The 18,283-nt window shown below is 33.7% G+C and overlaps 1 protein-coding gene across 1 annotated transcript in view; it reads right to left on the bottom strand.

The window, feature by feature from the left end:
• The window catches only part of LOC142350549 (uncharacterized), a 95,418-nt gene extending 81,476 nt beyond the window's left edge, over positions 1-13,942 (bottom strand). The window contains exons 1-3 of the mRNA XM_075402398.1: positions 13,725-13,942; positions 6,812-7,019; positions 5,422-5,595 (exon numbers count right to left, since the gene is read on the bottom strand). Of these exons, the coding sequence (XP_075258513.1) occupies positions 5,422-5,595; positions 6,812-7,019; positions 13,725-13,942 (600 nt within the window). The remainder of the gene's footprint in view (positions 1-5,421; positions 5,596-6,811; positions 7,020-13,724) is intronic.
• Between the last annotated feature and the right edge of the window lie 4,341 nt (positions 13,943-18,283).

Genomic DNA, 18,283 nt, shown 5'->3' with positions numbered 1-18,283 from the left:
ATCGTTTTAAATTCAATTTTCTCTAGACATTTTGTATTTTGTTTTTCACAATACAAACAATTTGAATTGTATTGATGCGCTGTCTTTTTACAATCCAAGAATTGGATTGTACTGGTGCGCTATCTTTTTTTTAGATCTGTTCAAGAATTTTTCGGCCTTTTCACGTCAGTGAGCAGTCAAATTAGAGTGGTGATTTTGGTCACACTGAAATAGTAAAGGGAGCGAGAAATCAAGTAGGTTTGAGGCGTGACTTTTTTGAAGTAACTTTAAAGCGGAGTGAGAAATAGGTGTTTGAACAATTTGGGGGTTTTTGAGATGGATTTTTTTTCAGATACGTCAATTTGACTTCTGTTTTCAGAGTTTCGTCTCCTTTAGTGCTTTTCAAACGGTACATATGTTGTCTAATTGTGCCCATTTGCTTGTTCTGGAATTCATTAAAGGGCTGCTAAAACTTTTTACGACTTTGCAACTATTTGTTCTCAAGAAATATTAGTGAATTTTAGATTTCTGACCCTTTTTTAAGTTATCTGTTAACTTATCAATTCGTTTGATCAATGACAGCTCTGATTGGTTGCTAAGGACGCATAAAAGAAACTAATCAACGGCTCGAGTTCATAGCTAGTGCTTTTCATGACTTTGTTGTTCTGGTGTTGTTTTATTGCTTAGTCTCATTACTAACATCTCTCATTTGCCTTTCAAAGCGGGGCTTATGATTGTCAGGTCATAAATCAATACAGTTCTGTGAATTCTTGCAGGACTTGTCCTGCTATATTTTTACAATTCAAAGAATTTGAATTGTATTGGTGCGGTGTGCATTTTTTTAAGATGTGTTCACACATTTTTCAATGACTTTGATCTTTCAAAACGGGATGAACAGGTAAAGCCCAGCGGGCATTAAGTTTCAATGGAAGCCCAAAGTGGGGTTTAGTAGTCCTTCAAGTGCTTATAGTGGTGCAGCTGCTGGGATGGCCTTAATTTAAGGTTAAAAGGTCAAATTCAGGAGTTTTTGGGCTCAAAATGATGCAATTTTTCAAGTTTTTTGTGATCTTTTTAGTTTTTCGTTTGATTAGTATTAGGTTGAAGTTTTTAAAAGTTCATGAAGGCCTTTTGCGAAAAGTTTACTTTTAGGAGTTTTTAAACCCAACATGTCGCAAATTTTCGCGTTTTTTTCCGAATTTGTTGATAGACCCAGTCTAAAATAGAGACTTATAACAATTGATATTTTTTTGCGAGAAATAATTACTTTTTATGACCATTTTAAGAGCTATATCTTTTTATTTATGTAAATTAATATAATTTTTTAAGTTTTATGAAAATTTTGGTCCTTGGTTGGGTTTTTCGGCCGTAGTTGTCAAGCAACCTCCTCAGAGGTTTGATAAAAGGTTACTGCCTATTTTCTAGCTGTAATAGAATGATTTTCAAAATTTTAACATAATGAATTTTCGCAAAATATTTAATAAAACTTGCTATTTTCAGTTTTTTTTTAAATTTGTTGCCATTATCTAAGGTTTCCAAGCCCCAAGAGCCAAGCAACTTCCTGTAGCGTTTGATTATTGGGTACTAAAGAAAACTTTTTGGCCATGAAATGGTTTTCATTATTTCAATATCAAATGTTTTAGCAATATTTTGACAAAACTTGTGGAAAAGTTTTGAACTGTTTGTCAGTTTGTGGGTTTCTCCAGCCTCCAGGGCCAACGAACCTCCTCGAGTGTTTGATAATAGATTACTGCATAGCTTCTAGCGGCAATGACACAGGTCACAATATTTTTTGATATCACGATTTTTAGCAGTTTTATTTAAAAAAAAACTTTTTTTAGTTTGTTTGAATATATTAGTTTCTCAATTTTTGAGATTGTCTTTTTGGCCGGAATTGTTCAATTATCCACTAGTCAGGTATAATAGTTCTCAGTTCTTCTTTCAATTCTCTGGATTGTATTTCAGGACTTGTCCTGCTAGGTTTTTTTAAGGTCTGTTCACGCTTTTTTCGATTTTTTCACGTCAGCGAGAACTCAAATTAGAGTGGTGATTTTGGTCACACTTAAATAATAATGGAGCAGAAAATCAAGTAGGTTTTAGGCGCAACTTTTTTGAAGTAACTTTAAAGTGGAGTGAGAAATAGGTGTTTGAACAATTTGGCGGTTTTTGAGATGGATTTTTTTTCAGATACGTCAATTTGATTTCTGTTTTCAGAGTTTCGTCTCCTTTAGTGCTTTTCAAACGGTACATATGTTGTCTAATTGTGCCCATTTGCTTGTTCTGGAATTCATTAAAGGGCTGCTAAAACTTTTTACGACTTTGCAACTATTTGTTCTCAAGAAATATTAGTGAATTTTAGATTTTTGACCCTTTTTTAAGTTATCTGTTAACTTATTAATTCTTTTGATCAATGACAGCTCTGATTGGTTGCTAAGGAGGCATAAAAGAAACTAATCAACGGCTCGAGTTCATAGCTAGTGCTTTTCATGACTTTGTTGTTCTGGTGTTGTTTTATTGCTTAGTTTCATTACTAACATCTCTCATTTGCCTTTTAAAGCGGAGCTTATGATTGTCAGGTCATAAATCAATACAGTTCTGTGAATTGTTGCAGGACTTGTCCTGCTATATTTTTACAATTCAAAGAATTTGAATTGTATTGGTGCGGTGTGCATTTTTTTAAGATGTGTTCACACAGTTTTCAATGACTTTGATCTTTCAAAACGGGATGAACAGGTAAAGCCCAGCGGGCATTAAGTTTCAATGGAGGCCCAAAGTGGGATTTAGTAGTCCTTCAAGTGCCTATAGTAGTGCAGCTGCTGGGATGGCCTTAATTTAAGGTTAAAAGGTCAATTTCAGGAGTTTTTGGGCTCAAAATGATGCAATTTTTCAATTTTTTGTGATCTTTTTGAGTTTTTTTGTTTGATTAGTATTAGGTTGAAGTTTTTAAAAGTTCATGAAGGCCTTTTGCGAAAAGTTTACTTTTAGGAGTTTTTAAACCCAACATGTCGCAATTTTTCGCGTTTTTTCCGAATTTGTTGAGAGACCAGTCTAAAATAGAGATTTATAACAATTGATATTTTTTTTGCAAGAAATAATTACTTTTTATGACCATTTTAAGAGCTAAATCTTTTTATTTATATAAATTAATATAGTTTTTTTAAGTTTTATGAAAATTTTGGTCCTTGGTTGGGTTTTTCCGCCGTAGTTGTCAAGCAACCTCCTCAGAGGTTTGATAATAGGTTACTGCCTGTTTTCTAGCTGTAATAGAATGGTTTTCAAAATTTTAACATAATGAATTTCGGCAAAATATTTAATAAAACTTGCTATTTTCAGTTTTTTAAAAATTTGTTGTCGTTATCTAAGTTTTCCAAGCCCCAAGAGCCAAGCAACTTCCTGGAGCGTTTGATTATTGGGTACTAAAGTAAACTTTTTGGCCATGAAATGGTTTTCATTATTTCAATATCAAATGTTTTAGCAATATTTTGACAAAACTTGTGGAAAATTTTTGAACTGTTTGTCAGTTTGTGGGTTTCTCCAGCCTCCAGGGCCAACGAACCTCCTCGAGTGTTTGATAATAGATTACTGCATAGCTTCTAGCGGCAATGACACAGGTCTTCAATTTTTTTTGATATCACGATTTTTAGCAGTTTTATTTACAAAAAAAACTTTTTTTAGTTTGTTTGAATAGATTAGTTTCTCAATTTTTGAGATTGTCTTTTTGGCCGGAATTGTTCAATTATCTACTAGTCAGGTATAATAGTTCTCCGTTCTTCTTTCAATTCTTTGGATTGTATTTCAGGACTTGTCCTGCTAGGTTTTTTTAAGGTCTGTTCACGCTTTTTTCGGCTTTTTCACGTCAGCGAGAACTCAAATTAGAGTGGTGATTTTGGTCACACTTAAATAAAAATGGAGCAAAAAATCGAGTAGGTTTTAGGCGCGACTTTTTTGAAGTACCTTAAAAGTGGAGTGAGAAATAGGTGTTTGAACAATTTGGCGGTTTTTGAGATGGTTTTTTTTTCAGGTGCGTCATTTTGACTTTTTGTTTCCAGTGTTTCCTTTCGTTCAGTGCTTTTAAGACGATACATATGTGTTCTAATTAAGCCTATTTGCCTATGCCTCAATTAATAAGGGGCAGCTAAAACTTTTTATGACTTTGCCATGTATTTGTTTCATAAAATATTAGTGAATTTTAGATTTTTGCCACTTTTTTCAAGTTATCTATTGTCTTATCAATTATTATGATCAATGAGAGGTCGATGACAGGTTTTTAGTGAGGCATAGAAGAAACTAATTAAGGGCTCGAGTTAATTATTAGTGCTTTTCATGACTTTGACACTACTTAATTTTAAAAGTTTTGCGTGAAAATTTGAGTTCTGCAAGTAATTTTTGTCTTTTTGATGTCTTATCATTTACTATCATTGGGGAAAGGTCTTTGATTCTGCCCAGACGGGATAAGTTTATCGTTTTAATCGTTTTTTTAAAACCTAGTGCTTTTTATGAATATGACACTATATGTTTGCAATAATACATATCCAATTTTCGAGTTTTGCGAGTTTTTCTTTTTTCAACTTTGTCGTCCTAACTTAGTCTCATTATCGACAGGTCTCCTTGGTTGCCAAAAAAAGCTTCAATTAAAGCAAGTCATTTCAGTTCTTTGCTATTGATTTTTGTAACTTATACTCTTGTTCGTTTTTATAAAAAAAAGTCAATGATAATTTTTGTTTTGCTAGTATTTTTTGTACTTATTGCTGTCCTATCACTTGATCTCATTGATGTCAGGTCTCAATGATGGTCATTAAGGACTCAATTAATTGATGTAATTGTATCGTTCGGTAGTTGTTGCGTTCTGTGACTTTTATACTGTGTTTTTAAAAAGCTTTCGCGAGTTTTTTCGCGATTTTTGGTTATTTGTGTCTTATCATTTAATATTATTAGTGAAAGGACTCATCGACATTTAATGGCATATTGTTGGCGGTTTGAGTTCATAGCAGTTATTTTTTATGTTGATCCTCTCTTTTAAAAAAAAGAAAAATTGAATTTTTAGTCTTGCTTGTTTTTGTTGCTCTGGTGTTGTTTTTTGTTTTATTGCTTAGTCTCATTACTAACAGCTCTCATTTGCCTCTTAAAGCGGAGTAAATGATTGTCAGGTCATAAATTAATACAATTCTTTGAATTATATTTCAGGACTTGTTCTGCTATGTTTTTTTTAAGGAAAAGCAGCAGACATCTTTCTAGATATTGAATTGAATTTGTTCACTTGATTGCGTTCACCCGATAGGTTTATGAATTTAGTCAGAATAGTATTTTGAATTGAATGCTCAAAATTTTGCGATTCCAATGGTACTATTTCGGAAGACATTCTACAACTATTAAAAAATACTCAAGATGATATTCGGTGGCGAAACAGAATTCGAAACCATCATTCGAAATATTTCGATCACAAACCTGATAAGTGTATTTCATGCCGGGTGTTAATTCGATAGTGTCATTCAGGTACCAGTCAGAAGTCTCGATCAGGTGTGAAATGTTCCTGTTCAGAGTCATATCTGTGATTAGGTATTCTTCAATTCTAATTTCCTGTGCCCAGATGAACTGAAGCGTACTAGTGGACTTTGTGGTCTAAAATAGGATAAGTTCATCGCAAGTTTGTAAGTTTTAGTAACAAGGGTGAAGTTCATCTGTTCATAACTTCGGTAGAATGGGTGAAAATCAAATCAGACAACGACATTTTCACCCAAAATATCCAATATCGAAATAAACTAAGTCCTGTTAATATTCAGCGAAAATTAGTATCATTCGAAAGCTCTCATTCAAAAATTAGCGGAAAGTCAAGTCAAACCATGAAACTGCTCAGCATTAGGGGTAGTTTGACCCTAAATATTAGGTGAAAATTTGCATTCAACCTTAAGCGAATCTGACAACCATCCTTAATACGAGTTTTTTAATTACCCCCTTGTGAACAACGCTTGCCTTTAACCTAATTGCTGTTTCTGAATGAAATTTTTTGAATGAAATGTAATTACTCACAAAAAGTTGTCATTAGAATTCACGCACTTAACATGAGTACATCTCGAAGATTTCAATTAATTACATTCAACGCGCTTTGTAATAGAAATTCACGCTCAGTGTAATTCAAATCCAAGATGGATATTTACAGCTTTTATTTAACCAGATTTCTTCTAATTAAATTTATTAAAATTCACCCTATTTGACTGTTCTTTTTTCAGATCATCCCTCAGCTGTCACTGTGAATTTTAATTACACAAAATATTTTAAAAGTAGTTTTAAAGCTATGTTTTAAACAGTTTAGCTAGAATTGTAAGTAGATTTCACGAGATTTCTACTTACGAAACAGATCTCACAAATTCGTAAGCGTTGCTCACTAAACCCGTAGGCAAGCAAAATTCGCCAAAAACTTGCAAAAACCTTGTTGCCTATATAGTACAACTCAAGTACATAATTTGTTGCAAGATAATTGCAAAAATTTCCATTCAACCATCATTGGAGAAGAAATTAGTGGCTCCCTATGCGTATATTTAGCCTATGAAGAAAAAGGTGTCTCGCTTTTTGACCACCATTCATTCAACCCCCTATCATTTAACCCCGATTTTATTAAATTAGCAATATAATCATTTGGCCATGCCTCGCGGACCATGGCCATGCCTCAGCGGCTCGTGGGACTTGATATGAAACGAGATATACGGCTGATCTAGTCATCAACATTAACCTTAAGTTTTTAAACTTGTTTTTTTTTAATTTGTGAATTTAAAAAATTACTTGTGTATTTGTAAAATTATCAACAACAAAAACAAATTAGGCAAATTAGGAAACTTACATATAGCTTGCTGCCGACTGTGAAGACAAATATTTTATAGTCAGAAACAGAAGCTGCGGCTTCAACCAAAGAGACAGGTTTAACAGGAGGGATGATATCCGAGAAGGTGTATATCCGCAGAAGTGGGTTCGATCCCCGGCTTGTCGCAGTTATAGTCCATTTATACGCGGATCCAGGCATTACATCAAATGTGAATAACATTTCCAGGCTAAATTGGAATTCATTTTATTATGCAAAAAATTACTTCTTATAAGTGCAATTTTTCTGCGAAACATTCAAGGTGGACTGTGGTCATTTCATCAACTGTCAAAATAACAAAATGAACGGAACTAATGATAATCTTTTTATCACCAAGATCGACAGAGAATTGTTTTTAATAGTTCTAAGTTTGACTAAATGCTTAAATTTGGATGCAATGGGATTATTTAAGACAATTTGACTATAAATATCTATATTGCCCTTAAAGACTTTCGCTTACGTTTGCCACATTGTGCCTCATTGGCCCACGATCAAGGCGCCAACGTCTCGTTTTTGAAGTGTTCATTGGAAGCATAGTGGGAGGGGGGGGGGGCAATTGTTGTCTTAAATCATCTTTAAATTGAAATTTAAATCGCGATTCCAAATCTCTTCACATTCTTCTTAAGTTATCTTTATTTTGCATAATATGATTTTTTGCAACAAGTAAATTAAAATTATAACCATATGGTTAAATATACTTGAAACAAAAAATACTTCAAATAATTCAAACAAAATAAAATAAAAAGAATCTACAAATTTCTTAAAGAATCACATTATAAAATTTTCTTCCGATTGTTTTCTTCCTCAAAATAAAAATAATTTTGAAAGCTCATAGGTCTTTCGATGTTTGGTTATTTTAGAACTCATACAATCGCTACATTCGCATACATTTGACAAAAACAATTCTCGGTGAAGTGCATTCTTATAATTGAAGTTTTTCTCATTAAAAGCTTCATCGACACTGTAGAAACAAAAGGGGGTACTAATTCAAAACGCTAACTGTAATAACTAAAGCAGAATGCAAAACGACCTGAAAAAACCATTCTATACCTAAGTTAGTCATCAAAATAATTTGTACGAAGGCCTGGAAGTTGAAAAAAACTGGGTGATTGCAGGGAATAAATGTGGTGAGGTAGGAAGGCCGCTTGACCAAAAGTGTTACTTCTGAATTTTTAGGGATCAAAATTTCACGCTGGTCTATTGGTCTGACGAAAAAACGCAGGCGCGTCATTTGGAATAAGCAGAAGTTAATGTAAAAGCTGCGAAATGCCTTCATTTCAATTTTTCAGTAACAAGAAACAGAATTTTCATCATTTTTGAAAGTTAATGTTTGATCATTTTTTTTGGTTAAAGTAAGAACAATAAAAGCTATGGTTATATCGTATGTTATCAACCGATAAGTTTTCATGGTTCTCCTTGTTAAGAATAGACTGATATTTCAATTCCTTGACCTCGTAGAAGTCTTTTTCAAATTGGTTTGCTGAAAGCAAAAGCTGCCGCTCCGAAAAAAAATTGGTTTGCTTCAAACTCTCCCGATATTCAGTCAACAATCCACCATGATTACAAAATATTTTACCACAATAAATTTTAGAGCAAAAATTGAGGCGTAACAATTCAATCAATGCTATAAAACGAAAAAAAAAACATTTCGAAATATCTTCTACTGACGATGTTATCAACTCACCTGCATACAAACGACTTAATATTCAAAAGGAATAGAACAAACGACATCTCACAAACTCAGTAACTGTAATAAAAAGCTAAAACATAACTCAATTATTTTTGTTTGGTTTCTTTAATGTGTATAATATGAGCACAACCCAAGATTTAGGGTAGAAACTTATCGCCAGCTTTAGGTGCGTAACGTTTTGATCATGTTTTTTAAACCTTTTTTGCTCATTTCTTAAGTTTTTTTTATTTTTTTTTTAAATTTCATAAATTCAGCTTATATATGTATAAAATAACCTCAGTTTCAACTAAAAAACTTTAAAAATTGTTTCAGCCCTCTGCCTGTGATTTCCGCAGGCGGCGGCCTGTCGGTTGTGATTTACGCAACCACGAAGACAGGGCACAGGAGAGCAATGAAACAGAATGTTTTGATTTGTTGCCGGTGATTTCCGCAAGCAACAAATAAAAAAAAACAATTAAGCACTGTTATATCAAAATAGTTGATAGTTTTATACAAGAAAAAAAAACCAGACTGAAATGGCAGGGAATTGATAACGAAAAGTGTCTCTACGTCAACAATGACAAATAAAAGAATCTGTAATCCCGTACAGTTCCAATTTGTTCTTCAAAACATTCGATCCGTTTCTAAGAACCTAGACGAGTTTGAAGTTTACATTAATAGCATGTCTCAGAAACCTGAAGTAGTTTGCCTTACTGAGACTTGGTTAAATCCTAGCTATAACAATAACAGTTTTTCTTTGAATGGTTATCAAACAATTATATCCAGCAATCGTAAAAAAAAGAGGTGGAGGTGTTGCATTCTTCTTGAAAAATAACATAAATTGTCAGATAGTTAAAAAATTAGAAACGAATTCCGTTCAACTACTAACAGTCGCCATCAAAACCATAAAAGAAGAAATCTGGTTCTCATGTATTTACATGCCACCAAATTGCACTAATGAAGCCAATTTCTTGACGGTTGAAAGATATCTCGACAGCCTAATGGTTGACCCAGAAACAAAACACGTACTTTGTGGGGATTTTAATGTTAATTTTTTAGTAAACAGCAAAAAAGCCGAAAGCTTAAAAAGCCTTTTAGCCGGAAACGGTCTCAGTATATCAAGCAATAACGACCCAACGAGGGTATCAAATGGCAGAGGTACGCTCATTGACGCAATATTTTCTAACTTTTTTATAGAAACAAAAGTTAAATCAACCAGCATAACAGATCATCACACGGTAGAAGGTTCCTTTGACCTCGATGGCAGTCCAGAAAAGTATTTTAAAGCTCTAAAAAGCCGCAATTGGCATAACCTAGATAATCCAATTACAAAAGAAAGACTCGAAAAGGATCTCAGGTATCAATTTGAGGTCCACAGAAGTAGTTTAGAACTCTTACCAATTGACAAATCCTTCAAAAAACTTCACGAATTGCTCACAAAAGCATTAAACAGTCACCTTCCTGAAAAATATCGTACACAAAAAAAGAACAAAATTTGGATTGATAATGAGGTTAAAAATTTAGCGACGAAAAAACGTAGTCTTAAGAAACTGGCAGATACAACTGGAAGTCCACAAATTCACGAAAATTGTCAAAAAACTTGTAAAAACCTTAAATCTCTCATCAGATCTAAAAAACAAACTTTTTATCAAAATCTACTTAAAACCGATTTGGTAAAAAACAAAAAATCTTTTTTTGAGCTTTACAGATCTTTAGCCGGCAATTCAGAGTCCTCTAAAGTTGTCTGCTCGCAAAATAAAGTAGATGAGTTTAACGAGTTCTTCGCAAATATTGGGAAAAAATTGAATGCAGAATTTTTAACAAGAAGTGCCGTTAGGATAGAAAACCAGAGTCAAAGTATGTTTCTAAAATGGATATCTGCAAGTGACTTAATGTACGCTATCAACAACTGTAAAAACAAATTTAGTCTTGATTGCTAAAACTTGAACTATTTTTTCATTAAAAAAGTTTCTGACTGTTTAACAGCTCCTTTACAACTCTTGTTTAACAAATGCATAGAACTTGGACAATACCCAGAGAGTTTGAAAATAGCAAAAGCTATACCGTTCTTCAAAAATGGAAATAAAGATGACCCATCAAATTTCAGGCCCATCTCGTTGCTACCAATTATAGGGAAAGTCTTTGAGCGGATTATATTTGATCGAGTTCAAAACTACCTAAACGTTTTCGAAATTCTCTCAGATTCACAATTTGGCTTCAGGCACGGGAAGAGCACAGTTGATGCCATTGCAACCTTAATAGAGGAAATAAGATCAAATCTCCACAACAACAGTGAAAAAACCAAATGCACCTTTCTAGACTTACAGAAAACTTTTGATACTGTCGATCACAAGATTTTACTGCAAAAGTGTTATAGATATGGTCTGCGTGGTCCAATATACAACATTTCAAAATCATATTTGTCCAAACGAACGCAATATACTTTAATTGGAGATAAAAAGTCCAAACTGAATCTTATAGAACTAGGCGTGCCACAGGGATCAATTCTTGGCCCACTGTTGTTTATTATCTACATTAATGACTTAAGTTTGTCCCAGAAAAAATCAAATGTTATTTTATACGCCGATGACACTGTTGTGAAGAGCAGAAGTTCTGCATCGAAAATTGACGATGATCACGACAGAGCACTAGATAACGTCAATGATTGGCTCATAAAAAATAAACTAACACTGAACAAGGAAAAAACAAAAAGCATGCTTTTTGTAAAGAAAAATCAAAAAATATTGTTTGAAGAACTTTCATTAAAAACACTAAAATTGAAGAAAAACAAAGTTTCAAATACCTGGGCATCACGATAGATAACGATCTACGTTTCACAAAGCACTCAAAGCATGTGGTCACAAAACTTTTGTCGAATTGTTCTATCTTTTATAAACTAAGAAATGTTTTGAGAGAATCACAGATGATAAAAGCGTTTAAAACATACATACAGCCAATAGTACAATACGGAGTCCTGATATACGGGTCAACAACAATCACAACTATTAGGGAAATAGACAAAGTTATCAAACGTATCGTGCGGCTAATTTTTCATCGAAAAAAGTTTGAAAGCACTTACGAAGAAAGAGTAAAACATAGGATCTATTGAGCCTCGGAGTTACATGCCTATGAGGTACTTAAGCAGACACTAAAAACATAAGGGGAAAATGTAATATTTCACCAATTTCAAAGGGTTTATCAATGCAAAATTGCCTTAAAAAAGCAAGCGGTTGATTAAAAACAAAATAACTCAAGGTAAAAATCTATTTCACAGTTTTTCAATAATAGTTAGGATAAGGCGAGTCGTAAGAATGCTTCTAGGTTACGATGATGAAATAATAGAAAAGATTGAAAACATGTCTACTGCCGAAACAAAAAATTTCTGTCATCAATTTATATTTAATAATTATATTTTGGGTAATGAGGACATAGTCAGACTGTTGTATGAGTTTTAATATCACAACTCAAAGGCGTTCCATAACCAGAATAATGTTTTCACTAGGTTTAATGCTACCTTGAAAAATAATGCTTCCTCTTTTTTTTTCTTTCTTCATTTTGAATCACTTTCATCCAGATAAACTGAACGAGACACTTGAGAACGGGCCATCGGCCCAATAGTGCTCTCCCACAGTCAAATATGTGATTGTATTTGTACAAGTAATTGTGAAAAGCTACTTATTGACTGATGGAAACAATTTATTATTATTATTATTATTATTATTATTATTATTATTATTATTATTATTATTATTATTATTATTATTATTATTATTATTTTTATTATTATTATTATTATTATTATTATTATTATTATTATTATTGTTATTATTATTATTATTATTATTATTATTATTATTATTATTATTATTATTATTATTATACAAACATAAAGTTCTTTTTGATCTTTCACAGCTTCTGAACAAAACATCATTTACCAATAGTTTATGAAATAACTTTTCATTTGAAACTGTTTGCGCGTTTTTATTTAGGTCGGGACATGTATGATTTCAAACTGTTCTTAAAGCCCGCAAAAAATGAGCAGATCTCTGATTGGCGTCATGATGGCGTTTTTTGTCATCAAAATCAGTAGAAAATTTTTGCATTTTCTAAGCAAGGAAGACCAAATATTTGAGGTCAAAGGTATGGCATAAAAAAACAAAGGAACAGCTGTGCAGGTCCCCAAGATTTTTCCGTCATTTTAGAAACTACACCTGAAAAAAAGTTTTATAGATCAAAATAATTAAGTGGGCCATGTAATCGTCCAGGTAGAAAATGCCTGAAAAACGACATTTTATCCAAGTTAATCGCCCCAAAAGTAAGCTAGAATTGCGTTCACGAGAAAATGAGACAGCTGAATTTTTCGCTAATTTTTTCTATTTATTTTTTTAAAATTTAGTAGAAATCTCACACTTTTCCCGATATTTAGAGAATTCATACCAGTTGTTGTTCTGTTGTTTACGAATGCAAAATTTGTGGGACAATTTTTTTTCTATAAAGATGTGCAAAAATTAGGGGTCTTCGCATTGGTTGAGAAGATGAAATTAAAAAATGAAACTTTTTGAATGTTTATTTGTCATATTATTGCCACCTAAATATTGCACATTTTATTAAGGCTTACCGATGTCATTCGAAACTACAAAAATTAATAGTTGTTTAGAAACAAGAAAACTCTGAAAATGTTCCGATATCGTTAGAATGCCCGTACCTAGAGTTCATTGATAATCAGCACTGATTCACATTTTCAGAGAACATTTAAGTTTTAGTACTGATACTGAATGATTTCAGAACCAACTGTGAATTAATTTCTGAATTTCCCTGAATCAGAGCAAAATTCAGAGAATATGTTCTGTATTCCTCTGAATCAGAAGATAATTCAGAATGAATCACTGAATTAGCTCTGAATCAGACAAATTCAGTGCAAAATGTGACCTGAATTAGACTCTGACTCAGTACTGAATTCAGCTGAGAGTTAGGTACGAGTAGATATTGCATTTAAATATATTTCCAGTTGGATAATGAATCTTCCCCTGGTGCGACAGATTATAAACAAAAATTACAATTTTTCCACAAGTTTTTATCTAACCTAGCGTTAATTTCAAAAACTGTTTCAATTAATTAGTAAGTTTTTTGCAACTTTTCGTATTAATATATGAAATACTTGACATTTTTACAATTTTTTACCTCTTAATTGCAAAAATTTTTTGTTCACACGACAGGAACCCGTACCTGAAAGGTTTCCTCTGTCGCCGGGTGAAACCTAGGTCCAGATACTGAAGCTGCATTTCAACTGTTGCACCAACACCCGAGTTGAACACAACCGACGTCTGAAGTCTGTTAGAGGTCAAATCATTGGTCAAATTGACCACATCTGTGTAGAGAGATCGCACGAATGTTAGTTGAGAGCTGTTTCTGCCAAACGCACTTTCGGCTAGCATGTGCAACATGTATTCTTCACCGGCAACGAGGTCCGCGATAGTTACATTATTTGAACTAAAATCAAATTTGTGATGAAGAATATAAAATTGGGAATAAACGAAAGAAAGAAAGTATAGATTAAATTTTTTTGTTGATCTAACTGTCGTTATAACTTGTTTCAAATTTATCTTTAAAATTTCGGATGCTGTCTCACTGCAATAAGAATACCCCCCCCCCCCCTCCCGCCTCGTTACACAGCACGCGGTGAAGTTATTTAGTAAATCATTAGTAAAAGATATGGTTCACGTTCACTCTTGTCATCCATCTAACTTAGATCTACATATATAAATTGATTAAAGTTCTTAAAAAAGGAAATGTCTTCCTGAAACAATCACTTTCACGTCTTGAATTTCCGAAAGTCTGCAGTGCCAGAAGTTAAAAAGCCAAAAGTGCCCATATAAATTGCGAGAAGTTGACTTGTGCCCCCCCCCCCCCGCTTTGTGGCCGCATATTATTTGATCCCCCAGACGCACGTGCCATATTTTTACATAACGATTTACTATGTAATGGCACGTGCTGTGTAACTGGAGGCGCATAACGTACGGGGGGGGGGGGCACAAACGGAAAAGATCCCGCAATTCTCGCAAAACGTTAGAAGACCTGAGTGGCTTTGAGTAGAGTCATATAGCGTATACTTCATGCTTTTTCGCTCAAAAAGTTTACCGCTTGCTTTCAAAAGTTTTTTTAAATTATCACCTCATGTTTCCGAATTGACAGGGACAAACTCCATCGGAAGGCTCAAGCCATATCCAAACGCTCTAAAACATCGAAACTCATGCTGCTCCCCATAATTAATTCTTAGCAATGTTGCATTGTCAACTATAGTTTTTAGCAACCATACAAAGTCATATATGATTTGTGTGAAATCTTGACAGTCATACTAAGATCATAAAAAAATTGGGATCTATTCTGTTTCGGCCCCCAGCGTTTTTAATGACCGCCAGTTACAAATTATATGTGGTTATTTAGCACGTTACTATGTAAGAAAATAGCACGTGCGGCTAAGGATCATGAAAGATTAATGCTCACTAAGCTGGGAGGGGGGACAAAAAAGATCCAAAACATGATTGATGCTTCCAAATAGAGCACAATAGATCAAACCAACAAGTCTTACCATACTTTCAGAACAAACGACTAAACTACGCCCACTTTAGCAAAAGCGTCTTAAACAAACAACCAAACGACCCTCACAATAGCAAAATTATCTTGGTAACATTACTAAGTCATATATAGTTTTATGGAGTCTTGACAACCATACTAAGAGCATCAGTAAAAATAACTGCCGCTTAAAAAAGATAAAAAGCAATATATATATATATATATGTGTGTGTATGTGTGTCTGTGTCTGTGTGTGAGTGTGTGTGTGTGTGTGTGTGTGTGTGTGTGCTTGTGTGTGTGTGTGTATCTACATTTCTGAAGCCATAATCCACAAGAATCAAAAAATAATCGACAATTGACTTTTAAAAAGCCACCATTCATTTTGTTATTCATACAAAGTCTTAAAAATCATACAAAGTCATATGGAGATCTTCTGAATATCATACCAAGATATATTCTACGATTTGTATGGTATGAAATATGATCTTAGTATGATTACTAAGAACTGGCAAAAATTTCCCTCGTAGAACATTTTATCATGGCTAGACCAAAAAAACTAACAACTCAACAGGGTAAACATTCAGAAAATTGAGGCTACAAAGTAAGGAGTTTTTCCATTTCTGTCTTGCTCTTTTTATTTCACCCCCCTTGTAGCCCTTCTCTTGCATAATGTAACAAACTCTGTAAAAATAATACCATTATTTCACTTTTATATCTTTTTAGAAGTTCAGCCGAAACTGCACTCTCCATCGTTCATCATTTTGCTCAGGTTGGCAGGCCACTCTATCATCTATATACCCCTACGGGGAAACTTACCCGCACAATCGTTCAGTCACGATTTTGGCCAGGTGGCTAATTCTTCAGAAGTCTCTTCATGTAGCCGCTACTATGTTCACGCCTCTAGAGCAATTATCCACCCCCCCCCCCCTCTTTATCCCCAGCACAACTTTACCTGAAGATGTTCCCTTCCACAATTAGACCAGGAACATTTGATAGATTTTAACAGCTAACAGCCACTTTCAAAGGAAACACTATGCTTTTTTCCCGAAACATGTAATCAAAAATAAAACCGAAAGGTTCAACTTTACATGCCTTAAGCATAAACAGAGTAATATTTTTAAATAGTCAAAATCATATATTAATCTACAAGTGAACATCTGGTTATTGATTGGTATTATCCATTAACCTGTTCGTTCCTATATACAAAAACAGGAACCAGATGATCTTTTTTGTCTGTGTAAACTAAGGCATTTTGCACATTTTCTATTGTACCCCGCTGATTTCAGTCTGTGTAGAAGTTCTCTCAGACTGAGCTTAGAAGTAATTAATTCTACTCGTAGGACAAATTAATTGAAAAAAAAAGACCACGGTAAGAATAGTACTTCCGACGCCTAAAACTCACTGCTATGTCCCAAATCTATCAACTTCTACACTGTATAGTCTTTGCTGTCAAAATAAGTAAAAATAAGCTTTTCAATCTGACAAGATATAGTGAGCGAAGAACAACCGCCAATTTTTAAAACTAAATTTACATATACTTAAAACAATTTTGTGTCAATGTGTAGTCTTAAATAAAGACAGCTCGCAATATATTTTTTACACTTCCGTTAAATTTAACATTTGATTCCAAACCGTACCTGGTAAAGATCAAAAGTAGCTGTGTTTGATTAGTATTCAAATTCTTTGCTTTCTCTTCAAGTTACGGTCTATCTTCCATTTTGTTTGTAATCTTTTGTCCTGGTTCATATCGACAAAATAAGCTAGAAGGGTCTGCAAATTGTACAATCTCAAAATCACCTCTGATTTTTGCGATGAATCGCTACGGTATGAAAAAAATTAACGGCTCATAAACTGTGCCTTGGCGTACTTCGTGATTAACGGCAGATTTTACACGTCTCAGAGCCCCTTTCCACGAAATGTTTTCGTTCTTCGAAAAAGGTTGCAATAAATTTTTTGCATGCGCAAAGAAAATGAAACACTTCGTATTTTTCGGCAAAAATTTGCGGGAAATTGAGTTGAATGATCTTGCATGTTTTAAAAAAAACTGCAGTGTTTCAATCTTTTTCAATTTTTCCTGGTACTGTCTCGTTGAAAAACAACACTGCATCTGTTAACAATTCTCTGTTTTGAACTTGAAGCTGCTCTTGAGTCAAAAGATTGTTTTTATTGATATAATCAAGCATTTGCCTCATCACAGGTTGTTGAAACAGTTTAGTCTTTGTGTGACAAAAATTAGTCCATTGTTGCTCATTTGTGTGGACGGCCCCTTTTCATGAATTGGTGTGACATGGGCTCGTTTTAGAATCCTGGAATCGGTGACTTTCTCTTGTCTAAGCTGTCAATGGCATGCTAGATTTCTTTGGAAGTCGAAACTAAACAATTGAATCATTCAGTTTAGTGCTCCAATTTTTCAATATTGTGAAGAACGAAGTTACCAGAATATTTGCCAATTTCCGCAAATGTTTTAATGAGGCCAATTTGCGTTAATGCGTATGAACTTTCTCAACCCACTTGCTTCATTTTTTCGTAAAAACTAGGTTTTCTAACTTGAGGTTGTTTTGATTTTCTGGGGACAAAAGTGCAGTACATTGCCAAAGAAAAGGGACACTGACAAAAAGTTATTTTTGTTACCTATTCTGGTGGATAAAACAGCTTTTGTCTACAATTTTGAGTACTGAATTAGCCTGCAAAACTTTTCCTCAAATTAAATCACTAATTACTTGCGACACAAACATTTGCTAGTCAAAATAAGGTAAAATATACTTTTCTATCTGACAAGATATAGTGAGCGAAGCGCAACCGTCAATTTTTAAAAAACTATGTTTAGATATACTGCAAACAATTTTGTGTCGAGATGTATTCTTAAATAAAGACAGCTAAAGACAGCTCTCACTAAATTTTTTACCCTTCCGTTAAAGGTTTTTGATTCCAAATCATACCTGGTAAAGACAAAAACTAGTTATCTTTGATCACCATCCAAATTTCCTTCAAGTGAAGGTCTGTCTTTTTGCTTGTAATTTTCTGTCCTGTTTCATGTCGACAAAAAAGCTAGAAGGGTCTGCAAACTGTACAATCTGAAAAACAACTCTAATTTTTGCGATAAATCGGTAAGTTATGAAAAAATTAAGGTTTCAAAAACTGTGCTTTGGCGTACTACATGATTAGCGGAAAATTTTGCAGGTCTCCGAGCCCATTTCAGCGATATCTCATGT

Source organism: Convolutriloba macropyga, chromosome 12 (genome assembly GCF_964194025.1).
Source record: "Convolutriloba macropyga chromosome 12, txConMacr16.3, whole genome shotgun sequence".
NCBI lineage: Eukaryota > Metazoa > Xenacoelomorpha > Acoela > Convolutidae > Convolutriloba > Convolutriloba macropyga.
The sequence above is the reverse complement of the archived record's forward strand: the minus strand, read 5'-3'. Positions and strand labels throughout refer to the sequence as shown.